The sequence below is a fragment of the Hyla sarda genome, chromosome 2, assembly GCF_029499605.1.
Source record: "Hyla sarda isolate aHylSar1 chromosome 2, aHylSar1.hap1, whole genome shotgun sequence".
Lineage (NCBI taxonomy): Eukaryota > Metazoa > Chordata > Amphibia > Anura > Hylidae > Hyla > Hyla sarda.
Window position 1 is genome coordinate 285,831,440 of NC_079190.1, and position 27,599 is coordinate 285,859,038.

Consider the following 27,599-nt stretch of genomic DNA (forward strand, 5'->3'; position numbering starts at 1 on the left):
CAGGTTTGAAGTGGATTTGAAGGGTCTTCATATTAGAAATACCCCACAAATGACCCCATTATAAAAACTGCACCCCCCAAAGTATTCAAAATGACATTCAGTCCGCGTTTTAACCCTTTAGGTGTTTCACAGGAATAGCAGCAAAGTGAAGGAGAAAATTCACAATCTCCATTTTTTACACTCGCATGTTCTTGTAGACCCAATTTTTGAATTTTTACAAGGGGTAAAAGGAGAAAAATGTATACTTATATTTGTAGCCCAATTTCTCTCGAGTAAGCACATACCTCATATGTCTATTTAAATTGTTCGGCGGGCGCAGTAGAGGGCTCAGAAGCGAAGGAGCGACAAGGGGATTTTGGAGAGTACGTTTTTTTTAAAATGGTTTTTGGGGGGCATGTTGCATTTAGGAAGCCCCTATGGTGCCAGAACAGCAAAAATCCCCCACATGGCATACCATTTTGGAAACTAGACCCCTTGAGGTACGTAACAAGGAATAAAGTGAGCCTTAATACCCCACAGGAGTTTCACAACTTTTGCATATGTAAAAAAATAAAAATAAAATTTCACTAAAATGTGTGTTTCCCCCCAAATTTCACATTTTTGCAAGGGTTAATAGCAGAAAATACCCCCTAAACATTGTAACCCCATCTCTTCTGAGTATGACGGTACCCCATAAGTTGACCTGAGGTGTACTATGGGTGAACTACAATGCTCAGAAGAGAAGGAGTCATATTTGGCTTTTTGAGAGCAAATTTTGCTCGGGGGCATGTCGCATTTAGGAAGCCCCTATGGTGCCAGGACAGCAAAAATCCCCCACATGGCATACCATTTTGGAAACTAGACCCCTTGAGGTACGTAACAAGGAATAAAGTGAGCCTTAATACCCCACAGGAGTTTCACGACTTTTGCATATGTAAAAAAATAAAAATAAAATTTCACTAAAAGGTGTGTTTCCCCCCCAAATTTCAAATTTTTGCAAGGGTTAATAGCAGAAAATACCCCCCAAAATTTGTAACCCCATCTCTTCTGAGTATGGAGGTACCCCATAAGTTGACCTGAAGTGCACTACGGGCGAACTACAATGCTCAGAAGAGAAGGAGTCATATTTGGCTTTTTGAGAGCAAATTTTGCTCGGGGGGCATGTCGCATTTAGGAAGCCCATATGGTGCCAGGACAGCAAAATAACCCCCACATGGCATACCATTTTGGAAACTAGACCCCTTGAGGAACGTAAGAAGGCGTAAAGTGAGCATTTACCCCCCACTGGTGTCTGTCATATCTTTGGAACAGTGGGCTGTACAACATTTTTAATTTGCACAGCCCACTCTTCCAAAGATCTGTCAGACACCTGTGCGGTGTAAATTCTCACTGCACCCCTCATTACATTCCGTGAGGGGTGTAGTTTCCGAAATGGGGTCACATGTGGGGTTTTGTTTTTTTTCGTTTGTCAAAACTGCTGTAACAATCAGCCACCCCTGTGCAAATCACCTCAAATGTACATGGCGCACTCTCCCTTCTGGGCCTTGTTGTGCGCCCCCAGAGCAGTTTGCGCCCACATATGAGGTATCTCCGTACTCGGGAGAAATTGCGTTACAAATTTTGGGGGGCTTTTTTCCCCTTTACCTCTTGTCAAAATGAAAAGTATAGGGCAACACCAGCATGTTAGTGTAAAAAGTTTATTTTTTTTACACTAACATGCTGGTGCAGACCCCAACTTCCCCTTTTCATAAGGGGTGAAAGGAGAAAAAGACCCCCAAGATTTGTTAGTCAATTTCTCCCGAGTACGGCGATACCCCATATGTGGCCCTAAACTGTTGCCTTGAAATACGACAGGGCTGCAAAGTGAGAGCGCCATGTGCATTTGAGGCCTGAATAAGGGATTTGCATAGGGGTGGACATAGGGGTATTCTACGCCAGTGATTCCCAAACAGGGTGCCTCCAGCTGTTGCAAAACTCCCAGCATGCCTGGACAGTCAACGGCTGTCCGGCAATACTGGGAGTTGTTGTTTTGCAACAGCTGGAGGCTCCATTTTGGAAAGAGTGGCGTACCAGGCGTTTTTCATTTTTATTGGGGAGGGGAGGGGGGCTGTGTAGGGGTATGTGTATATGTAGTGTTTTTTACTTTTTATTTTATTTTGTGTTAGTGTAGTGTAGTGTTTTTAGGGTACAGTCACACGGGCGGGGGATTACAGCGAGTTTGAGCTGCCGCGCAAAATTTGCTGCATTGCAAACTTGCAGCCCGATACTCACTGTAAGCCCCCTGCCCATGTGAATGTACCCTGTACATTCACAGGGGGGGGGACCTCCAGCTGTTGCAAAACTACTACTCCCAGCATGCCTGAGAATGTTTGGGAGTTGTGGTTTTGCAACAGCTGGAGGCACACAGGTTGGGAAACACTGAGTTAGGAAACAATGTTTCCCAACCAGTGTGCCTCCAGCTGTTGCAAAACCACAACTCCCAAACATTCTCAGGCAGGCTGGGAGTAGTAGTTCGGCAACATCTTTAGAGCCAGATGTTGCCGAACTACAACTCCCAGCATGCTTGGAGTTGTAGTTTTGCAACATCTGGAGGACTACAGTTTGCAGACCACTAATACAGTGGTTCCCAATCTGTGCCCTTCCAGATGTTGCAAAACTACAACCCCCAGTATGCCAAAACTGTCCAGGCATGCTGGGAGTTGTAGTTCTGCAACATCTGAAGGGCCAGATGTTACAGCACTACAACTCCCAGCATGCCTGGACAGTAAGGGCATGCTGAGGATGTGTAGTTTTGCAACATCTGGAAGGGCACAGTGGTCCAAAAACTGTGGACCTCCAGATGTTGCAAAACTGCAACTCCCAGCATGCCCAGACGCCAAGGGCTGTCTGGGCATGCTGGGAGTTGTAGTTTACAGGGTCCTATTACAGCAATGCATGTCACTTTACGGCGACGTGCATTGCTGTAAAGGGCCCGACCACGGCTGAAGATCTACTCACCTGTCGCCGCCGCCGCCATCTTCCTCGCCGGAATCCGGGTCTTCAGGGACGAGGTAAGTACCGGGGCTGGTCCCCAGCACTCCCCCGTCCCCCGCCGCGTCCTCCGGTCTTCCTCCCGTCCTCTCCGGACTTTCAGGGGCCTGGCAGGACGGGAGGAAGTAACCGCCCCCCCCCCCCTCCTGCGATTGGTCGGTTAACTAACCGACAGATCGCAGGGTATAGGAGGAGGTGGCCGGCTTGCCACCTCGCTCCTATACGTTAGCATGGTCCTGGCTGTCTGTGACAGCCGGGATCATGCGAAATTACCAGGCGGTCGGGTCCCAGAGACCCGATCAGCCCGGTATCGCCGCAGATCGCAAGGGTGATTTCCCTTGCGATTTGCGGCGATTGCCGACATGGGGGGCCTACATGGCCCCCCACGGCGTTTGCCCTGGATGCCTGCTGAAGGATTTCAGCAGGCATCCAGTTCCGATCTCTGCCCGGCGCGCGGCAGAGACCGGAAAACGCCAGGACGTACGGGGACGTCCTTGGTCCTTAAGGCCCAGGGTGCGGGGACGTCCCCGTACGCCCTGGGTCCTTAAGAGGTTAAAGGGGTACTCTGGTGGAAAACTTTTTTTTTCTTTTTTTAAATCAAGTGGTGCCAGAAAGTTAAACCGATTTGTAAATTACTTCTATTAAAAAATCTTAATCCTTACAGTACTTATTAGCTGCTGAATACTACAGAGGAAATTATTTTCTTTTTGGAACACAGAGCTCTCTGCTGACATCATGAGCACAGTACTCTCTGCTGACATCTCTGTCCATTTTAAGAACTGTCCAGAGTAGAAGAAAATCCCCATAGTAAACATATGCTGCTCTGGACAGTTCCTAAAATGGACAGAGATGTCAGCAGAGAGCACTGTGGTCATGATGTCAGCAGAGAGCACTGTGTTCCAAAAATAAAATAATTTCCTCTGTAGTATTCAGCAGCTAATAAGTACTGGAAAGATTAAGATTTTTTAACTCCTTAGGGACGGAGCCCATTATAACCCTAAGGACGGGAGCATTTTTTGCAATTCTGACCACTGTCACTTTAAGCATTAATAACTCTGGAATGCTTTTACTTTTCATTCTGATTCCGAGATTGTTTTTTCGTGACATATTCTACTTTATGTAAGTGGTAAATTTTTGTTGATACTTGCATCATTTCTTGGTGAAAAATTTCAAAATTTGATGAAAAAATTTAAAATTTTGCATTTTTCTAACTTTGAAGCTCTCTGCTTGTAAGGAAAATAAACATTCTAAATAAATAATATTTTGATTCACATATACAATATGTCTACTTTATGTTGGCATCATAAAGTTGACATGTTTTTACTTTTGGAAAACATCAGAGGGCTTAAAAGTTCAGAAGCAATTTTCCAATTTTTCACAAAATTTTCAAAATCGGAATTTTTTAGGGGCCAGTTCAGTTTTGAAGTGGATTTGAAGGGCTTTCCTATTAGAAATACCCCATAAATTACCCCATTATAAAAACTGCACCCATCAAAGTATTCAAAATGACATTCAGTAAGTTTGTTAACCCTTTAGGTGTTTCACAGGAATAGCAGCAAAGTGAAGGAGAAAATTCAAAATCTTAATTTTTTACACTCGCATGTTCTTGTAGACCCAGTTTTTGAAATTTTACAAGGGGTAAAAGGAGAAAAAGCCCCCAAAATGTGTAACCCAATTTCTCTCTAGTATGGAAATACCTCATATGTGTTCGGCGGGCGCAGTAGAGGGCTCAGAAGGGAAGGAGTGACAATGGGATTTTGGAGAGTGAGTTTTGCTGAAATGGTTTTTGGGGGCATGTCACATTTAGAAAGCCCCTATGGTGCCAGAACAGCAAAAAAAAAAAAAACACATGGCATACTATTTTGGAAACTACACCCCTCAAGGCACGTAACAAGGGGTCCGGTAAGCCTTAACACCCTACAGGTGTTTGACGATAACTTTTCGTAAAATTTGGATGTGTAAAAATTTTTACTAATTTTTCATTTTGCAGTTTTTTCCCCAAATTTACCATTTCTACTAAGGGTAATGGGAGAAAAATCCCCCCAAAATTTGTTAAGCAATTTCTCCCGAGTACGGAGATACCCCATATGTGGCCCTAAACTGTTGCCTTGAAATATGACAGGGCTCTGAAGTGAGAGAGCGCCATGTGCATTTGAGGCCTGAATAAGGAATTTGCAGTAGGGGCGGACCCGGATGCAAGATGGGGCTTGTCTCCACCAAAACCCTACAGCAGTGTCTCCCACAGGGTGCCTCCAGCTGTTGCAAGACTCCCAGCCTGCCAGGACAGTCTATGGCTGTCCGGCAACACTGGGAGTTGTGGTTTTGCCACAGCTGGAGGCGCCATTTAGGAAACACTGCCGTATGAGACGTTTTTCATTTTTATTGGGGGGGGGGGGGGGGGGCGACGTGTAAGGGGGTGTATATGTAGTGTTTTACTTTTTATTATTTGTTAGTGTAGTGTAGTGTTTTTAGGGTACATTCACACAGGCAGGGGTTCACAGTAAGTTTCCTTGAAGGAAACCCACTGTAAACCCGCCCGTGTGAATGTACCCTGTACATTCACATGGGGGGGCGCCCCAAACCTTCAGCTGTGGCAAAATGACAACTCCCAGAATGCACTGACAGACCATACATGCTGGGAGTTGTAGTCTTGCAACAGCTGTAGGCACATTGGTGGGGAACCACTGAGTTAGAAAACAGACTCTAGCTCAGTGATTCCAACCCATGTGCCTACAGCTGTTGCAAGACTACAACTCCCAGCATGTATGGTCTGTCAGTGCACTCTGGGAGTTGTAGTTTTGCAACAGCTGGAGGCACACGGGTTGGAATCACTGAGTTAGGAAACAGACTCTAGCTCAGTGTTTCCCAACCAGTGTGCCTACAGCTGTTGCAAAACTACAATTCCCAGCACGGCCAGACAATCAGGGATGCTGGGCGTGTAGTTCTGCAATATCTGGCCATTCAGATGTTGCATAACTACAACTCCCAGCATGCCTGGACAGTCTGGGCATGCTAGGAGTTGTAGTTATGCAACAGCTGGGGAAGAACAGTGGTCTCCAAACTGTAGCCCTCCAGATGTTGCAAAACTACAACTCCAAGCATGCCCAGACTGTCCAGGCATGCTGGGAGTTGTAGTTCTGCAACATCTGAAGGGCCAGATATTGCAGAACTACACGCCCAGCATCCCTGACTGTCTGGGCATGCTGGGAGTTGTAGTTTTGCAACATCTGGAGGACCACAGTTTAGAGACCACTTCACAACTGTGACCCTCCAGATGTTGCAAAACTACAACTCCCAGCATGCCCACACAGCCTTTGGCTGTGTGGGCATGCTGGGAGTTGTAGTTTTGCAGCTTTTAGAAGGCCACAGTGAAGATCACTTACCGCGATCTTCACTGCAGCCTTCTCAGCCGCACTTCCCGGCCACCGCTCTTCCTCCTGCCACCGCTTGCTCCTGCCGCCGCTGCTCTGGGATGCCGCCGCCGATGCCGGTCCGGGTAAGCCGGGCCATGTTCCCCCCCCCCCCCTCGCCGCCAGTGTTCCCCCTGCTCTGTACCGACTTCGATGGGTGCGCAGAGCGGGTGGAAATGAACTGTAGCCTGACCGACCAATGGCAGGGGATTGGAGGGGGTGGCAACATTGCCACCTCGCTCCTATGCTTTAGGCTGGTCGGAGCTGTCTCTGACAGCTCCGATCAGTCTTATTCTCCGGGAGATCGGGTCACCAGTGACCCGATTTGCCCGGATCGCGGCAAATCGCAGGTCTGAATTGACCTGCGATCGCCGATATGGGGGGGTCTCAGGACCCCCCTAGGCATTGCCACGGGATGCCTGCTGATAGATATCAGCAGGCATCCTGGTCCGATCACCGCCCGGCGAGCGGCAGTGATCGGAAATACGGAGGGCGTATGGATACGCCCTCCGTCCTTAAGTGACGGAACGCGAGGGCGTATGCATACGCCCTTCGTCCCCAAGGAGTTAATAGAAGTAATTTACAATTCTGTTTAACTTTCTGCCACCAGTGGATTAAAAAAAAAAAAAAAAAAGTTTTCCACCGGAGTACCCCTTTAAAAAAGAAAATAACTTCCTATGGAGCATACAGCAGCTGATAAATACTGGAATGATTAAGATTTTTAAATAGAAGTAATTTACAAATCTGTTTAACATTCTGGCACCAGTTGATTTTTAAAAAAAGTTGTTTTTCACCGGAGTACCCCTTTAAGCCAAAGCCAGAAGTGGATCTAGCAGGAAGGAGAAGTATAAGTCCTTCCTTTAAATCTCCATTCCTTTTACTCTATTTCAGCCTTTGGCTCGAAAATCTAAAAGAAAAATTGTCACAAATGCTGTACCCCCCCCCCCCCCCTTATAAATATGGGAGTCTAACCTTTCCTAGCCACACCCTTATTTTAAATCTTTTCAGATTTTAAGATGAAAAGCACATTTGGCATTGTTACTTTGCACATACTCTGTATTTGATTGTGTAACTTGTTTTCAAAAGGATTTGGTTAATTTTTCTGCCTTCTGCTGTAGCTGCAGTATGTCATTTTTATTTTAGTTTTTTCTACAAGTTGTGCGGCTTTTTTTTTGTTGTTCCAGTGTTGCTGCTTGTAAACGGATTCTAAACGGTTGTAAAATAATCCCATTGATGTCAATGGGATTTTTTTTTTTTACAATCCTTTTACATCCATTTGCACCTGTCTGCGCTCATTTCCGTTTTATTTATTTTTAGGGGAGAAAATACAGTGCATGCAGTATTTTTTCTCCAGTCCAAAAAAAAAACGAAAGAAAGAAAAAACGGATACAGTAACGTTAACATTGAAGTCTATGGAAAACGGGTGAGTCATGTCATCCGTTTGCACCGTTTTTTTCAATCCGTTTTTTGATCCGTTTTTACTTCTGAGCATGCTCAGAACAAAAATTTTTATTTTTTTTGGTTTATTAACTGAACAATAACGGGTCCAAACGGATCCATTTTTATTTTCGATGGGAGAAGAACAGGACGGGTCTAGACGGCCGTGTGAACGCAGCCTTAGAATTAATTTAGACCCTTAGAAAATGTATTTATTTATTTTTCATTGTTTTAAAATATATAGTATTTAAACTTTCCATACAGTTTTGAATTCTAGAATACTCTTCTAATCTATCGCCGCCTTTTGCTGGCCCTAGTTCTCCCTTGAAATGAGGTTGTAAGGGTTAATGTCACACAGCCTGTGTTTTAGACACCAGGCACTAGGTGTCCTTTTTGGCAAAGAGAGAGAAGGAGAGGGGGAAGGAAGGAGAAGGAGGAGTGGAGGGAAGGAGGGGGTGTCTGTTTTTACGTCTGGTTGCGTAGGAAAGATCATGGCGGATGGAGACTGATATCTCCCCCTTCTCTGCCAAAGCCCGGGAGAAAAAAAATTGAATAAGCAAAGGGGTAAGTAAAGATTAGGACTAGTGACTGAGGCACCACAGTGCTAGCAGCACACAGGCTCTTGTCCTCGGTCCTTGTCACTTTAGCAGCAGAGTGTGACAGGGAGAGCAGGCACTCAGTCGTCCATTCTGGGCCCTGCAGGGGAATAGGAGGGTTAAAAGCCAGCTTTGGAGTGAACAGAGGAAAAAGCAATGGCTGCTGTTCACTTGCTTGTGTTATGGTTGTAGATTAGGGGGAAGGGAGAGCTAGGGGGAGGGGAGAAAGGCAGCAAGAGGAGTGTACTGCAAAATAAGACAGGACAAGATGGAAGGAACATGGATTTACATGTCAAGTGTTTGCTATTAGTTTGCGGGCTCCGCTGGACAGAAGTCTTTGTGCTCAGGACATGTTTGTTTGTCTATTATGGTGCGGTCATTGTCCCTGTTGTATGCTGTATATACCTTGTGTTGTGCCCTCCTACACTGAATGTAAACATTTGGCTGGCAACCCCTCCGTATGCTGTACCTACATGACTGGCTATGTATATATATGCACGTATTCATGTATAGGTGATTACATGCTTATATAAGTCATATAATGTCTTACTGTCCATTCATTCCTATCACACCCTAATAAATGCCAGCTTCTACCTATCCTTGACCTATATTCCCATACCTGCTGATGGCTGCTTTTGAGCCAAACCAGTATGTTTATGAAGACTGATTGCTAATAAAGTTATTTTCAATAAATAAATAAAAAATGATTGAGCTTGCGAGCCAAGTATGCATGTTTTGGGGAGTCGGGAGGAAAAGCTCTGTTAAAAAAGCAGTCAAAGCACGAATATATCACGGACAAACTTACCATTTTATTCCGTAAGGGGCATGTTCACACTCTGTGCCGATTTGGAGGCAGAATCTACGAATAATTTTCCAGTGTCTATATCATGCTGACAAATCTGTGCAATTTCAGTAAAATCAGCCTGAAAATTGTCATGTTTCTGTAGGGAATCACTGCAGCTTTATTATAAAATCCAGATTTTGTGGCGACAGCTATTTTATTGTGTGAACAAGCCCTGAGATTTGCATATCCTGATAACTAAGGTAATATAACACAGTAGGCTTACCTGTAGTCCTATGTAAAAGTTCTTACAACACAACATGATTATGTCGGGTTCACATGTGCATGTTATATGTGTATTTTGGGTCGGTAGTCTGATGACCCCAACTGACAGCTGTCAGTTGGGGTCATTAGAAACGTGGTCAGGTCGGGATTTGTGTCTGTAAGGCTAGGTTCACATCAGCGTTGAACGCAACGTTCACATCACGATTTCTCCATCCGACTTGAGTACGCGATTTTTATAGCTTGAAATCGTATATAAAGTCTGATCCATTGACCTCTATTAAAAAAATCAGATCCATTACACACATCCGATTTGATCCGCATCCGATTTCACACGATTTTTGTTCGGGTCTGAAATCGGGGTTTGACCACGATTTCAGACCTGAACTAAAATCGTGTGATATCGGATGTGGATCATATCGGATGTGTGTAATGGATCAGATTTTTTTATGGAGGTCAATGGATCAGACTTTATATACGATTTCAAGCTATAAAAATCGCGTACTCAAGTCGGATGGAGAAATCGTGATGTGAACGCAGCCTTAGTCTGTTAAAACTATGATACCTGAGCAGAGACACTTGACAAAAACCTGCCGGACCCTATTAAAAGTCAATGGGCCCCGTCTGTATCCATTGTGCTCCAACCTGTTTAGGGTCTGTTTGGTGCAAAAATCCTATTACATCTCTCTATGCAGTGTCTCTCTTTTTAGTGCATAATGGCTACAGAAAGGGCATGATAATAGGTAGAAAAGTAGCACATAGTAGGTGGGGGGTCCTTTTACATATTCTGCATCAGGGCTCAGAAGCCTCAGGTTACCCTTCTGTACGTGTATACAGCCACAATCCTTTAGGTATATCTAGATTAGCGGTCTTCAAACTGTGGCTCTCCAGATGTTGCAAAACTACAACTCCCAGCATGCCCGGACAGCCAACGGCTGTCCGGGCATGTTGGGAGTTGTAGTTTTGCAACATCTGGAGGGCCACAGTTTGAAGACCACTGATCTCGATGAACCAGTAATGCTGCAGATTTTCAGGTATAACGTCCTATTTGTAGCCAGTGATTTTTCTGAAGAAATGCTGCAGATTTTACCAGCAAGATTGAAAATCCAAAGCCCAGTTTCCTATGGCCTTACCCTTAAACCATGGGCCAGATCTATCTTTTTACATGCATGCCATGCCCTAGCCTCACTGCCACAACAATAGCCATTCATATCAACTGGCTAGACAATTGTCAGGAATCAATGACTTCCTAAATCCTTGACACTTGTCGGGAATAGTGCCGAGTAGTATGGAACTACATGAAACAGTCTGTTGAGTAGCGTGTGGACCCCGAAACAGTCTCTTGAGTAGTGTGTGGACCCCGAAACAGTCACTTGAGTAGTGTGCGGGCCCCGAACCCCAGTGTGACTACTTTTACTTAACATATATCATTATATTCATTTGCCTTTACTAAAACTGTCATGGAGATAGCATGCTGGTTTGTATGATGTATTTATATTTGATCTTGTTTCTCTTATTTCCTGTAGAGTGGATGCTTCTTGGCCCCTTTGCTTTCTCCATCCTATGGTTGCAAGTCGTACACTACCTTACTGCTGGGCATCTGGTGAAACTAAGGAGCTCCATGGAAACATAACACGGGACCCGCTTCTTGTCATCCTCCAAAAATTTAATCTCGGTACCTGCTGTTTATAGGACCATAACTTGTCAGTCGAGTTTACATGTCAGCTGTGTGACTCCATCTTGAAGACTTGAGGACTGTCTCCTTAAGGAATTATAGTATTACCTTGCTCCTGGAGTCATGAAGAAACCTGGGCATCTGAGGGGTAATTATTTGCTGTTATTTCTTACTTAACCATTCTATACATCCATACTCATACCAGGGTTGTATATAAGGTTTAGGGATCGACCGATTATCGGTTTGGCCGATATTATCGCCGATAATCACGATTTTGGACATTATTGGTATCGGCAATTACCTTGCTGATAAGCCGATAATGCCCCCCGGCCAGAGACGACCGTCGCCGCTGCTGCCCCATTGCCTCCCCCCATCCTCTGCCCACATACCGCTGCCCCATTGCCTCCCCCCATCCTCTGCCCACATACCACGGCCGCTGCCCCATTGCCTCCCCCCATCCTCTGGCCACCTGCCGCTGCCCCATAACCTCCCCCCCATCTTCTTCCCACATACCGCCGCTGGCCTATCTCCTCCCCCATCCCTGGTGTTATAATTACCTGTTCCCGGGGTCTGCAATCCTTCTGGCTCCTGTGCTGTTGCAGTGCACTGCGCAATGACGAGTGACGTCCCCAACGCGACGTCACCGTCAGTGCGCACAGTGACAGCGCAGGATGCCAACGGAGCCAGAAGTATCGCGGACCCCCAGAACAGGTAATTATAACACCAGGGATGGGGGGAGGCGATGGGGCGGCAGCGGTATGTGGGCAGAGGATGGGGGGTGCGGCGGCAGTATGTGGGCAGAGGATGGGGGGGGGGGGAGGCGATGGGGCAGAGGATGGGGGGGGGGGGGGGCGATGGGGCAACTGTGGTGGTTAGACTCAGGACCCCAGGACAGGCAGGGGGAGAGAAGCGGGCGGCGGTCTCTGGCCCGGCAAAAGCCGCTGCAGTTCATTGATTTAAAGCACCTGCTTTAAATCATTGATCTGCAACGGCTTCTGCCCCGCCGGGGGGGGGTGAAATAGCCAATAACTTATACCGGAATATCGGTATAAGTTATCGTCTATCGGCCTGAAAGGTGACAGATTATCGGTATCTGTATCGGCCCTAAAAAAAATCGATATCGGTCGATCCCTAATAAGGTTGTTCTTCTTTTCTGCCTTTAAAAGAAGACAAAAAACACAGGCAGGTATTTAGTACTTCATTTTTTCGCTTGAAAGAAGTAGAACATAAAAAGTTATCCCCTATGCAAAGAATTGGGCAGAATTGGGCAGTGCCTTTGGTTGTCTGTGCATGCTAGGAGATGTAGTTTTGCAACAGCTGAAGGTACACTAGTTGAGAAACACTGGGATAGGGGATAACAAACTGATTGGTGGGAGGGTTGACCCCTGTGTTTAGAAGCTCAATTCTTTGAGGGGACCACAGTAGTCAGACCCTGACAGATTACCCTAAGTTCAGACTAACCCAACAGAATAATTATTGCAATTATTCCAATATACTTTCCTCCCCTACACCAACTCCATTTGGCCAATACCTACACAAGCAACCCAACAAGTCTTGGATCTAGTTCCCAAAAACCAGACTTGGCATGAAACCTCTTTTAACAGGCTGATAATATACTCGGCCTCACCCACCTTAGTGAAAGCCAACACCAAATTCCTTGTGCTATTAAGGACTTGGACTCCTCACCAGTAACCCAAAGGTATTTAATATATAAGTTGGTCGGCACTTCTGTTTGAGGTTGTGCACCTGGTGGATCAGGTCCAGGAACAGTGTAAATAATGTCCCAGCACTCACCAAGTATATTCAGGAACAAGAAGCTTTATTGTATAACCTTTAAACCAAACAAGACATATTTCAGCAGTAGCCTTACTCTTCTGTACCCCAAAAGTAGTCCACACACTAGTGCACAGGGACGTTACTCAGGTGAGCTGGGGGTAGTAGTCCTAAGGTGCCTGTCATGTGGCGGGGTGGTGTAGCTAACCTGATGTTGGAGATCCATGTTTAGCCTCCTCCTCTCTGGTGTAGTCGATATTCTTCCTCTCGGAGATGAAGAACTTATAGACCAGAAGCAGGAACAGTGACTTGATCATAGACAGGATTATACCTAGATAGACGACATGTGGCCTAGGTGTAGGTAGCAACAGTAGAGCTAGGAGATATAGACAGTTTGCTGTCTGACTAGAATACTTAGCAAGTGCAGAGCTAGAAGATGTTCCCCTGGCAAAAGCAATGTCTAGACTACTAAAAGTTTTGGGTCCACCCCTTCTCCTGGCTGCACTTGAGGCTGCACTCGGGGCTCCTCCTGCAACCATTGGTTGGGAGGATCATGTGATCGTTTAAAAAAGGTTAACCCTTTACAACTTTAATACCTCATTGTATACAATAAAAGTGATGCAATGCACATAACTCTCCAGTACCTAATATGCAAAACCTTTTACTCTCAGCAACACAATATCTTTCTCAGGATAGTAGCTGGACTGTTTGTACCAGTTTCACAATGTTGTACCAGGACACTACCCCACTGCCTCTTCTGTTACAATCTACAGGCCTAGGTAGGCAACCCCAATGCATCATGACAATATGCCCCCAGTGGATGACCCACACAATGTGGATGACCCACACAACTTCTTCCCAGGCCTAACATCACTCTCAGGACCTTGGTAACCAGTGACATCTGTCAATAGTCAGCCACTTCAGCCTCACCTGTGTCTTGCAATGTAGATAGCCTCCAGCCTACTTGGGGTTGGACAAAATAGGTAGAACACCTCTATTTTTCTCAGTTACATAGTTTATATCACTATATGTAGAAAAAGAGAACGTGCGGTTCTAGCATTCACCACCAATCTTAATCAATGCAACAAACCAGGCTTTATTCAGTTCAGCGCATAAAGCTACATCCAGTTAGGCTGGGTTCACATCACGTTTTTCAAGTACGGTTCCCGTATACGTTTTTATTATTGAAAACGTATGGAACCGTATTGAAAACCGTATACATAGACAAATAATTGAAAACCATATGCACCCAGGTGCATCCGGTTGCGGATGGTTTGCTTGCAATACGTTTTTTTCCCATACTCAAAACCGTGGTTGACCACGGTTTTGTCTCCGGTTTAAAAACCGTACTGCATATGTTTTTTTTGGACGTCAATGGGAAACGCACAAGTATATGGTTCCATACGGGAAAACCGTATACAGTTTTTACTTTGCACATGCGCATTTGCATCCTAAAGTTTACATTTTTAAAAATTAATTTATTTTAAATAACATTTTCAAAAACTTATGTTTTTTATTTTTTTATTAAAAAACAGACGGAACCGTATGCAATTTTAAAAACGGTAAACGGTCTAAAAACGCATACGGTTTACTTTTTTCCATACTGTTACATCCGTTTTTTTGCCATACAGTTTTCTTTAGAAAAACTGATTGAAAACAGTATGGCAAAAACATGATGTGAACCCAGCCTTAGACAGACACACAAGGGAGCAACGGTGGACAGGTGAGGCGGGGGGGCGTGCACAGGGGCAGCACAAAGGTGCTTCCTCTGGCCCGTACCGATATTACATGTCAAGGTGTGGTTTTTATGTAGTAACTTGCGGGCGTTACTATGGAAACAATGAACAGGTATGTGATTTAAAAACTATAAAAACAACACTTTATGCATGTGAGGCATTAGTGGAGAAAGGTACCAAACTCATTTTTATCATTGAGCCCCAAAGGACCAAGCGCTTCGGCTCTGATGATCCAGCAGGCTTCTTGTTCCATGAGTATATGGTGTCTGTCTCCACCTCCTACTGGCTCATCAATCTTTTCAATTCACCAGATTTAAAAACAATCACGACAGAGAATCCTATCATAACACATAAGCGCAATAAAACCTTACAGTCTTTGTTAAAAACGCATAAAAAATAGAATAAGGCCAAACCAACAAGTACAATTGATTAACGGATAGCACTCCAAAAGGTAATTTTAAATGTCACAGTTGTTCAGTCTTTAGCCAGAACCTGGCTAGGAGCTGGTTCAGATTGGGTGAATGTGAGATAATGGTAAAACACTGAATCACTTGCCAAACTACTTTTGTAGTTTATTGTATACCTTGCTCATGCGGGTATTATTACATTAGGCAAAACTAAAAGAAAACGGATGGTTAGAGTAAAGGAGCATTTTCGCTCAATACATACAGGTGTAGGAGCCACGCATTTTATAGCCCATGTCCGCACCTGTCATTCATAATAGTGATATGTCTAACTGAGGTTTGCCAGACTTGAAAAGATTGAAGTGTCAGTAGGAGGTGGAGACAGACACCGTATACTCATGGAACAAGTAGCCCACTGGATCACTTATGGTTTTTAAATCACTTAAACTGTATGTCACATACCTGTTTATTGGTTCAATAGTAACACCCGCACGTTACTCTATAAAAACCCCACCTTGACGTATAACGTCAGAAGTTCCAGAGGAAGCGCCTTTGTGTGTGAAACTTGTTGCCGCCTCACCTGTCCACCGTTGCTCCCTTGTGTGTCTGTCTAACTGGATGTAGCTTTATGCGCTGAACTGAATAAAGCCTGGTTTGTTGCATCGATCAAGATTGGTGGTGAGTGCTTGAACCGCATGTTCTCTTTTTCTACATATGTTAAAGTCTTGTTCCTTGGGAATATAGCACCTCCACGATTAACAGTATACTATGATCTGCTGAATGCTGATTACTACACTGCATAATAGAGGATTGATCCACAGCTAGTGGTGCCAGACGGTTTTCCTTCTCTAACCACATGTAGTTTATATTACTGTTGATAAACTTTATAACCTGTGCTGTTCTAAATATCTGTTTATTTGTATTAGGACATATGTCATACTTATGTTGTGGCCCAGTGAGGGGGTGTTGCCCCGTGCCCTTGCTGCCCTGTCTGGCAGTCTCCCTTCAGTGTCCCCTGGGCACCTTGTACTTTTTTCCCCCATGTATATATGTTTTGCTATGTATTATAATATATAATGTGTTGTTGCTTTAAGAAATGTACCATGTGATTGTTACCCAGGAGGTACCAGTGACCAGGTGATCCAACGGGTGACCTATGAACTCCCTGCTAGTCTCCTCCATATAAGCCCTGGGTGGAGCTAGTTTGCTCTCCTGTTGCTGAGGTCCAGTGCTGTCAAATCGAGTCTAGGTGTGTGTCCAGAGTCATTGGAGGCCTCAAGCCAAGTCTGCAGCCACAGTCAATGGCAAGTAAGCTACAGTCATAGCTTTGTCAGTCATCAGTCAAATCAGTCCCTGTCAGCTACTGTCAAGTCAGCGTAGCCTGCATCAAAATTGTCCAGTCCTACTACAAGTTCCAGCAAGCCCTTAAGGTCTCTGAGTCACTGGTCACCTCTGTGGGCCCTGGCTGAACTGTATAGACTTTACCATCTGTCTACCCTCAGTAAAGCTACCATTATTCGTAACTTAGCGTCGGAGTCATTATTGCCCCCGTGCCTAACCCAGGATCTAGCGGTATACCTTTGGGTGGTATCGAGGATAAACCATGCCCTGGCGTCACGAATACAAAGGGTTAATTCCATCTGCCCCTAAGGTAACAACATCTGCCCTCATCACACCCCGTTACCACAACTTTTGGCCTCATGAACTGGATACAGGTGTGTGCCTTATGCAACAAGTTCTCCCCCCCAGTATGAACTGTGTCCAGTATTGTCAGAAAATTGCATGCCAATGCGAATTAAATTTGCCCAGAAAGTGTATGGGACTCTGTCAGTGGAAAGTGTTTTACCCGAGGCGCTTGTGAAATAGAGGGGAAGGTGAAGAAAAGACTGTTATCTGCTATTTAGAATAACCCTAAAGTCGTGAACACTATGTGCAAAATCCGTACTGAAATAATGTTACGTGCCAAGATGTCTGCTGCCATACCTGAAAGGGTTAATCTGATGGAAGAAAAGCGTAAGAAAGGATCCCGCCAGAGCCAGGGTCCCATCCCTGGGCGTGGAAGCCAAGTCGCAGTCCCTAGTCCTAAGTGGAGCTCAAAAGGTCCACCCCTTGTTGCCGGGGGAGCGGAAGAAGAGGACGCACCGCTGAGTCATTTTCGGTGCCAGGCCCTGCTGATGACGTAGTTCCGGCTGGGGGCGATTTTGCTTGAGACCGGTATAAGAAGCGGAGCCAGACCTTCAGTCTTGTGGATGTTCCTGGTGAGAGCAAGAAGATGGTGGATGCGCAGCAGACTGCGTGTGCAGAGAGTCCCAAGATGGCGCTGGAGGCCCGGCGAGTCACCGCGGTACACATGTTCCAAGCGTGTTCTGGACCATCTCCAGAAGATCTTCATCGGGGCCGAGGAGGCCTGCTGCGAAGTCCCACTGCCCGAGGATGACGGAGACTGGCCAGCAACCCCGGCGGAAAGTACTCCGAAGTCTTCAAGAGGGCCGTTGCAGCTGTCGCCCCACCACAGGACCTGGGGATCCTGGGCGGAGATCTACACGGAGGAATCAGAAGTGAGTACCGCGGCTGAGGCCGCATTCTCTACCCCTCCATCTACCCCCAGTCCAGAGCCTGCGCCCCAGGTCCAGCAGCCCCCAGTCACCACCATTACCTAAGTGGCTATTTGGCGATGAGCCTCCATTAATCCAGTTCATGAGGGACCATCTTCTACCCCTGCCAAAGAAGTCCCATCCTTCTGTTCCAAATGCCGAGGCTGAGAAGGCCAAACGGGAGGCCGAAGTGGCTGCCATCATGGAAGAGTTAAGGGCACAGAGGAGAAGAGAGTATGGCCCTAAAGTAGTGCCTTATGAAGTACATCAAGTCCAGCAGCAGGACACTAAAAACCTTGAGGCCTTGTATATCAGAGGGAGAGCCACCCTTAGAGTGGCGGAGAGACACAGTCATCAAGTTCAACAGAGTGAGGGGGGTATGGCACATTAATGAACTGTCACCACCATGGTACTATTCTGGTCAACCGGAGAGCAGTGAAGAGAGACTACCTCCCTCCACCACTACACTCCCTAGAGCACGGGGAGATTGTAGAATTGACCCCGGTACAGAGCCTGCAAGGGCAATGGGCAGCAGCTGTCACTAGGCCCAAGAACCCAACACAAATCCACTTCGCCTACTTCCCCTCTGAAGATTGGGATTCAGATCCATTTGGTCTCCTGCCACCAAGCATCAAGGGAAAAGTCATCCAAGAAGAATGGTATCCTGAGTCACCTGTTATGGACCCCAGATATCTGCATCGAGGGTCTTCTACAGATGTGCTCAGGCCTACTCCTGTGGTCGAGGAGGTTTGGACTAACGGGCAACAACTAAAGTGCCTCTGCCTACTCCTGCAGGAGGAGGAGGTTTGGCCGGCCCAACAGGCACCTACACATGATTCCCCAGTGGCACATGCTGCTGCTGTACAAGTGGTGATCACAGTGAGCCCAACCGTCACTGATTCCAGCTTGTCCCTTGTGTCATGGGACACTCATGTCAGCCCTATGGAGGGGGCACAGTCTCGTGGTCCTAGGTACATGTTCCAGGCGAGAAAACAAGCTGACTGTCGAGGTTGGGATGCAAAGTTGCCTGGCCACAGTGCAAGTGCCTGATGAACTTGTCAAGAAGTTTATTTGTAACCATATGTGTAAGTGTTCGTACCCGGCTTATAGCCGTGATCCTTTACTGAGAACTCAAAATGTACCAGAACTGTAGAGCGGTACTCTCCATTTTTATTCAGAGTAACATATTTTGTCTATATTTTTGCACAGATAAATGCACACGTTACTGTACTATATTGTTTATGGAATGTTGTAATAAAATGTATATAACATGTATACACGGAGTTGTCTAAGATGTATCCTTGTGTTTATGGCGATTTATATAGGAGGTATCCTGCCAGGTCAGGAGAAACATTACTGCCTCACCGCCATGACAAATTCCCGCAAGCTACAAAGAGTAGGCCACAATATAATGTGTAAAGTTGTACCACACATCGTTAGTCCATACATAATCTAAATAGTCCACACACATGTAAATATCTAAGTTAGGACTGTAACATCATTCGTAGTCCCAGTCCACAAGTCTTCAATGTATGCATATATATATATATATGTCTAATGTTTTCTCTCCTGTCCACGCTTACACGGTACTCTACTGGCCAGAGGGTTCCCTGAGATATAGGTTAAAGCACGTATAGATACTGAATACAATATGTAAAGGTAACACTGTTGTATAGAATAACAATGTATGTTGAGTTCTGGGGAGAAGTGTTGAGAACCGAAGGGCGCCAGCAGCCAAGGCATTGGGAAGATAGCCTCTGGCAGCCCAATCCGCAACTTTTGTGTATTGGTGTCTTAACTGTGTTACTAAAGCAGTTACAAGGTCCGTGACCCCCACATGTTTATTGCCCTAAAATATAGGAGCCTGTATGGACATTTACAAGTGCTACATGGGATCGCCCCTGTTTTGCTTTTCATAACCAGACCTGTGAAGAACATTTTGTATAATGCTCCAGGAACTATCACTAAGCCCCAGTGGCCACTTCGGTCATCCACCAAAGGCTGTCCGGGCATGCTTCGAGTTTTAGATTTGTAAACTCTGGAGGCACACTGTTTGGAAAACACTGCTTTACATGGTTGAAATAAGTATAGCAACAGTGCCCCCACTAATGCTCCATTCACAATGGGAATGCAAGGACTGCGTTTGCAACAGCTGGAGGTTTGCCCCCCCTCCCCTCCATGTGAATGTACAGGGTACATTAACACGGGAGGGGGTTTACAGCGAGTTTTCTGCGGCAAGATTGAAATGCTTTAGGGTATTTTGGTGGCGGATGCTAATCCCCAAAATAGGTCTCAAATGCACATGGCGCTCTCTCGCTTTGGAGCCCTGTCATATTTCAAGGCAACAATTTAGTGCCACATATGGGGTATTTCTGTACTCGGGAGAAATTGCATTACAAATTTTGGGGGGCTTTTTCTTCTTTTACCCCTTATGAAAAGGTAAAGTTGGGGTCTACAACAGCATTTTAGTGTAAAAAAATTTAATTTTTTACACTAACATGTTGGTGTTGCCCCATACTTTTAATTTTCACAAGCGGTAAAAGGAAAAAAAGACCCACAAACTTTGTAACCCAATTTCTCCTGAGTACGTAAATACCCCATATGTGGTCGCAAAGTGCTCTGCGGGCGCACAGCAGGGCTCAGGAGTAAGAGCGCACTATGTACATTTGAGGTCTAAATTGGTGATTTGCACAGGGGTGGCTGATTTAAACGCAAAACAATAAATACCCACATGTGACCCCATTTTGGAAACTACACCCCTCACGGAATGTAACAAGGAGCATAGTGAGCCTTAACACCTCACAGGTGTTTGACGAATTTTCATTAAATTTGGATGTGAAAATGAAAAAAAAAAAAATTCACTAAAATGCTGGTGTTGCCCTATATTTTTCATTTTTACAAGGGAGAATAGGAAAAAATCCCCCCCCCCCAAATTTGAAGCCCCATTTCCTCTGAGTAAGAGCATACCCCATATGTGGATGTACAGTGCTCTGCTGGTGAACAACAATGCTCAGAAGAGAAGGAGCATCATTGGGCTTTTGGAGAGAGAATGTGTCCGAAATTGAAGGCCATGTGTGTTTACAAAGCTCCCATAGTGCCAGAACATTGCACACCCCCCATGTGACCAGATTTTGGAAACTACACCCCTCACAGAATTTAATAAGGGGTACAGTGAGCATTTACACCCCACAGGTGTCTGAAAGATTTTTGGAACAGTGGTCCGTGAAAATGAACATTTTTAATTTGCTCAGCCCACTGTTCCAAAGATCTGTCAAACACCAGTGGGGTGTAAATGCTCACTGCACCCCTTATTAAATTCTTTGAGGGGTGTAGTTTCCAAAATGGGGTCACATGTGGGGGTCCACTGTTCTGGTACCACGGGGGGGGAGGGGGGGGGGCTTTGTAAACGCATATGGCCCCAGACTTCCATTCCAACCAAATTCCCTCTCCAAAAGCTCAATTGCACTCCTTCTCTTCTGAGCATTGTAGTTCGCCCGCAGAGCACTTTACATCCACATATGGGGTATTTCCATACTCAGAAGAAATGGGGTTACAAACTTTGGGAGTCTTTTTCTCCTATTTCCCCTTGTGAAAATGAAAAATGTCAGGTAACATCAGCATTTTAGTGAAAAATGCGGAAATTTGTCAAACACCTGTGGGGTGTTAAGGCTCACTGTACCCCTTGTTACGTTCCTTGAGGGGTGTAGTTTCCAAAATAGTATGCCATTTGTTTTTTTTTTTTGTTTGTTTTTTTTTCCTAAATGTGACATGACCTCCAAAAACCATTTCAGACAAACTCACTCTCCAAAATCCCATTGTCGCTCCTTCCCTTCTGAGCCCTCTACTGCACCCGCCGAACACTTGACATACACATATGAGGTATTTCCTTACTCGAGAGAAATTGGGATACAAATTTTGGGGGGCTTTTTCTCCTTTTACCCCTTGTAAAATTTCAAAAACTTGGTTTACAAGAATATGCGAGTGTAAAAAATGAAGATTTTGAATTTTCTCCTTAACTTTTCCGCTGTTCCTGTGAAACACCCAAAGGGTTTACATGCTTTCTGAATGTAATTTTGAATATTTTGAGGGGTGCAGTTTTTATAATGGGGTAATTTATGGGGTATTTCTAATATGAAGGCCCTTCAAATCCACTTCAAAACTGAACTGGTCCCTGAAAAATTCTGATTTTGAAAATGTTGTGAAAAATTGGAAAATTGCTGCTGAACTTTGAATCCCGTCTTTCAAAAGTAAACACATATCAACTTTATGATGAAAATGTAAAGAAGGCATATTGTATATGTAAATCAATGTATAATTTATTTGTTATATCTATTTTCCTTATAAGCAGAGCGTTTCAAAGTGACATTTTTTTTTCACCAAGAAATGATGCCAAAAATTTACCACTGACATAAAGTAGAATATATCATGACATATTATACAGAAACATTCTCTGACTGAAAGTAAAAGCATCCCATAGTTATTAATCCTTGAAGTGACAGTGGTCAGATGCGCAAAAAAATGCCTGGGTCCTTAAATTGAAAATGGGCTGGGTCATTAAGGGGTTAAAAATGAAAGAAGCATTCTGATTGGTTGCTATGGACAACTGCATCACTCTTCCTCTACACACATTTGAATAAAACTCCCACAGTGTCTGCGTCATGTCTGCACCCAACGGCGCCAGTTTGCACCAGAAAAATCCCACAAACCCGACATTACACTGTGAAAAGCTGAAAAAGGGGTGTGGTCTGTCCAAAAAGGGGTGTGGGTAACTAATGTGTAAATAGAAGGATACCTAGGAAATAGTGATCATAATATAATACATTATAACTTGTTCTTCAATAAGGGAACCTCGTGTGGGGCCACAAAAACAATGATCTTTAGGAAGGCAAAGTTTGATCAACTCAGAGAAACCCTTAAAATAATAAAATGGGATAATGTCCTCAATAACAAGAATACTGACACTAAATAGGAGACTTTTAAGAATATTTGAAATTCTTGCTGTAAGAGGTATATACCTTTATGGGAATAAGAGGGTCAGGTATAAAAGAAAAAAACAATATGGATGAATAAAAATGTTAAGGGGGCAATAAATGACTAAAATAACGCATTTAAACTACTAAAACAGGACAGCATTAAAAAGCTATAGAGAAAAATGTAAAATATGTAAAAATAAAACAGATAAAATCCGAAAAAATAGAGACAGAAAGACTCATTGCCAAAGAGAGTAAAACTAACCCCAAAATGTTCTTTAACTATATAAATAGCAAAAAGGTCAAAAATGAAAGTGTAGGTCCTTTAAAAAATGATGAGGAAGAAATTATAGACGGGGATTAGGAAAAAGCAAATATATTAAATAATATATTCACCGAGGAAAATGAAATGCCAGGTGAAATACAGCGAGATAAGCCAAACTCCCCAGTACAGGTCACCTGTCTAACCCATGAAGAAGTACAGGTCACCTGTCTAACCCAGGAAGAAGTACAGTGCCACCTACAAAAATCAAGAGACAAATCACAAGGTCCAGATGGCATTCACCACTGTGTTCTAAAGGAAGTAAATAATGTAATAGACAGACCCCTATTTTTAATATTCAGGGACTCTATAGTAATAGGTACTGTTCCCCAGGACTGGCACATGGCAAATGTGGTGCCAATATTTAAAAAGGGGTCAAAAGGTGACCCTGGGAATTATAGGCCTGTTAGTTTCACCTCTGTTGTATGTAAATTGTTTGAGGGTTTTCTAAGAGATGCTATTTTGGAGTATCATCATAAATGTATGACCCCATATCAGCATGGCTTTATGAGGGATCGGTCCTGTCAAACTAACCTGATCAGCATTTATGAGGAGGTGAGCTCCAGACTGGACCAGGGTGAATCGCTGGATGTCATATATCTGGGTTTTTTCCAAAGCATTTGATACGGTGTCACATAAAAGATTTGTGCATATAATTAGAAGGATTGGGCTGGGGGAGAATGTGTGTAACTGGGTAAGTAACTGGCTCAATGATAGGAAACAGGGGGTGGTTATTAATGGTACTTATTCTGATTGGGTGACTGTTACTAGTGAGGTACCACAGGGGCCAGTCTTGGGTCCTGTTCTATTTAATATATTTATTAATGACCTTGTAGAGAGGTTGACTAGTAAAGTAGCAATATTTGCAGATGATGCTAAACTCTGTCAAGTGGTGAACACTGAAGTGGAAAAGGACTTGGGAGTCTGAGTTAACAGTAAATTTAGCTGTAGTGACCAGTGTCAGGCAGCTGCTGCCAAGGCTAATAAAATTATGGGGTGCATCAATAGGGGCATAGATGCCCACGACAAGGAAATAATTCTACCACTGTACAAATCACTAGTCAGACCACACATAGAATACTGTGTACAGTACTGGGCACCAGTGTACAAGAAAGATATAGTGGAGCTGGAGAAGGTTCAAAGATGAGCAACCAGAGTAATACGGGGAATGGGAGGACTACAGTACACAGAAAGATTATCAGAATTAGGGTTATATAGTTTAGAAAAAAGAAGGCTTAGGGGAGACCTAATAACTATTTATAAATATATCAGGGGACAGTACAGAGATCTCTCCCAAGATCTATTTATACCCAGGACTGTATCTATAACAAGGGGGCATCCTCTACGTCTTGAGGAAAGAGGGTTTCTACACCAGCACAGACGGGGGTTCTTTACTGTAAGAGCAGTGAGACTATGGAATTCTCTACAAGAGGAGGTGGTCATGGGTAACTCTGTAAAAGAGTTCAAAACGGGTCTGGATGCATTCTTGGATAGTAATAACATTGCTGGTTATGTATACTAGATTTATAGGGACAGAACGTTGATCCAGGGATTTATTTTGATGCCATATTTGGAGTCGGGAAGGAATTTTTACCTCTAGTATGAGGGTTTTTTGCCTTCCTCTGCATCAACTCAGTAGGGACTCATTAGGGATATAGGTTGAACTTGATGGATTCTGGTCTTTTTTCAACCTAATGAACTATGTTACCACCCGTCCTATTTACTATTAAATTCACAGAAAATCCTGTGAATAAATGGCTGGAAATCTCCACCTAGAAATCTGTGAATCCCCATAGTAAATAGAAAGGATTCCTGCAAGTCTGAAACATTTCACACTCGTAATAACTCGAGTTTCTTAGTAACTGAGGACAATTCTGGCAAAATTCTGCCCTCTATGGTTGTGTTCACATGGCATAATGTTCACCCCGAAAATTTCCAGGTGGACATTCCATAGACAAGTCCTTATAATACAAATATTTTCCTAAAGAAAACCAGTGTAGTGGAATCAAAATGGCGACATTTGGAATAATAATGAGGATGTCCACCAGAACCTAAAGGGGCTGTTTCCCAAAGACATCTCTTATCTATGTGCCCTGTTAAAGCATATACACATCATAAAAAGGAGTTCCCACTTGGAACCTCTCTCTGTGAGGCACTACTGAGAGTCCTTTACAGAAAGAGTCTCTTAGAAGTTAGGACCCTTTTAGACAGAGCAGTTTTCAGCCGAATAGGCTGATATTGTCCTGTGAAACACAGCCAGTTATCAGCCTGGGGCCTTGTTCTGACATCCTAAAATAATTCATTGAATGTGGCCCACACATCTCCCAGAGTAATAGGCCATCCCTACACGATAGTTGCAAGATTGGCGCTTGTTTACTGCTCTTCCCGGCACCTGTAATAGGGCCCTGGTGGGAACAGCCTATCATGTTTATTTGGCTATGTAATGCTACATTTCTCCTGGAACTAGACTAAAGCAGAAATGATGGTCTAAATGTGGCTTCCCCGGTGACAACAGATGATTGCTGCGGGTCACAGAAGCCAGTCAGCCAACTTCATAAAGGGATTGGTGGGACAATCCATTCAAACACAGTGATATATCAGTAAACCCGAAGTTTAGCATACTTATCAAATTCAGCAAACAGGGTTAATAAGATACTGACTCACTATCTTATTTTATTTTAGCATCAGACTGGAAGGACGGTAGGAGACATGGCCGACCAGCAGACATGCACACGCATCAAGGTATAGTTTAACCCTGTCTGCTCTGATCTACTGAATGGCACTGCTTCTAGAGACAGGGCCACACCTATCCATGGGTTATGTCTTATATTGTACTCACGTCCATTAAAGTGAGTGGATCTGAGCTACAAAATTCTACATATTACCTGAGGACAGGTTTGACACTGTTTTTGGAAGAAAGCAGCCATTATTTTCTAATCCTCTACAACTACTTTAACTGGATGAGATTTATTAGTGTTAGGGAATTGCATGAGCAGAATAACACAACTGGTGCTGGTCATATTGAACAGATAGAAGTGTATTGTAAGATAGCGATCTGTATTGGCTGGTTTCTGGGGGTTCTTTACCCATATAGGCAGGTTTCCTATGACTCCATGAAATGCAGAATTTCGGGTTTCAATATTGTGAGAGACAAGGAATTTGCTCTCTTCTCCTGATGACTTTCACGTTCCTCCTGCTGTTCTATATAATTGTTCCTGTTGTCAGCTGGAATTATTCTGTCACTAATAATTTACAGTATATGGAAATTGCTGTCATTCACTTCCCCAATTTTTCATTAGCCCCTCTGCTGGCTCAGCTAATGGATTTTAGCTGGAGCCTTTAAAGGCATGTTAGCCCGTTCTGGATAGTATATAGCATTACCAGGTTTTACATAAATACGGGATGTGCTAGTGTTAACTGTGCAGTCATCTACATACATAGATGCCTTCTGTCTACACTAAAAGCATGAAAGGAGCATGCCATATAACTGGATCACCCCTGGAGCGCTCAGCATGACATCCACATTGACTCTTAGTTATCAGAATTGATTGGAATTATTATTTTCTACCTATTGAAATGCAAGATTTAGTATCCGGCAAATCAGGCCTTTCCACAAAGAGCAGAAATGGAAGGATTCTTTAAAGGGGTACTCCACTGGAAAACATTATTTTTTATCAACTGATGCCAGAAAGTTAAACAAATTTGTAAATTACTTCTATTTTAAAATCTTAACCCTCCCAGGACTTATCAGCTGCTGTATGTTCCAGAGGAAGTTCTTTTCTTTTTTGCATTTCCTTTCTGTCTGACCACAGTGCTCTCTGCTGACACCTCTGTCCATTTTAGGAACTGTCCAGAGCAGGAGAGGTTGGCTATGGGGATTTGCTCCTACTCTGGACAGTTCCTAAAATGGACAGAGGTGTCAGCAGAGAGCACTGTGGTCAAACAGAAAATAAATTAAAAAAGAAAAGAACTTCCTGTGGAGCATACAGTGGCTGGAAGGATTAAGAGTTTTAAATAGAAGTTATTTACAAATTTGTTAAACTTTCTGGAACCAGAAATGTTTTCCTATGGAGTACCCCTTTAAAGGGGTACTCTGGCCTTAAGACATCTTATCCCCTATCCAAAGGACTCCCACAATTTTTCATGCAGCACCCCGCTATCATCAGCCTCCGATGTTTGCTCCGGAGACTGATGATAGTGGGTTGCTGCATGAAAGATTGTGGGAGTCCCCAGCGGCGGGACCCCCGCAATCAGGCATCTTATCCCCTATCCTTTGGATAGGGGAAAAGATGTCTTAGGCCCGGAGCTAAAATAAATGCTATACAGAGGCCAAATTATCTGGGCGTTTTTCTTTCAGGACACATGGATTATGCACAGATGAGAGTTACAATACTTCCTGCTCGCTTTTGAGCTTTCTCACTGCACAAGCAATCTGTTAAGGGATACCACTGTTACGGCCTCCTGCTCCTGTGCCAGCCTCTAAGGGGAAGTTCCATGTGAGCAGCTGTATACTGGATGCAGCCATGTAGAACCAGAGAATGACAACCTTAGGGGATCATGCACACTTGCCCTGTACAAAGAGCATATTGTGGCTTGAACCATATGAGGAC

The 27,599-nt window shown here is 44.2% G+C and overlaps 1 protein-coding gene across 3 annotated transcripts in view; it reads left to right on the top strand.

The window, feature by feature from the left end:
• Positions 1–8,307: 8,307 nt before the first annotated feature.
• Positions 8,308–27,599, top strand: part of SCMH1 (Scm polycomb group protein homolog 1) — a 78,129-nt gene continuing 58,837 nt past the window's right edge. For 2 of the 3 annotated variants that reach the window (XM_056557326.1, XM_056557327.1), the window contains exons 1-3: positions 8,308–8,420; positions 11,042–11,338; positions 25,672–25,731. In XM_056557326.1, coding sequence (XP_056413301.1) covers positions 25,699–25,731 — 33 coding nt within the window. In that variant the 5' untranslated portion in view covers positions 8,308–8,420; positions 11,042–11,338; positions 25,672–25,698. The remainder of the gene's footprint in view (positions 8,421–11,041; positions 11,339–25,671; positions 25,732–27,599) is intronic. The other variant, XM_056557328.1, reaches the window with a different exon arrangement.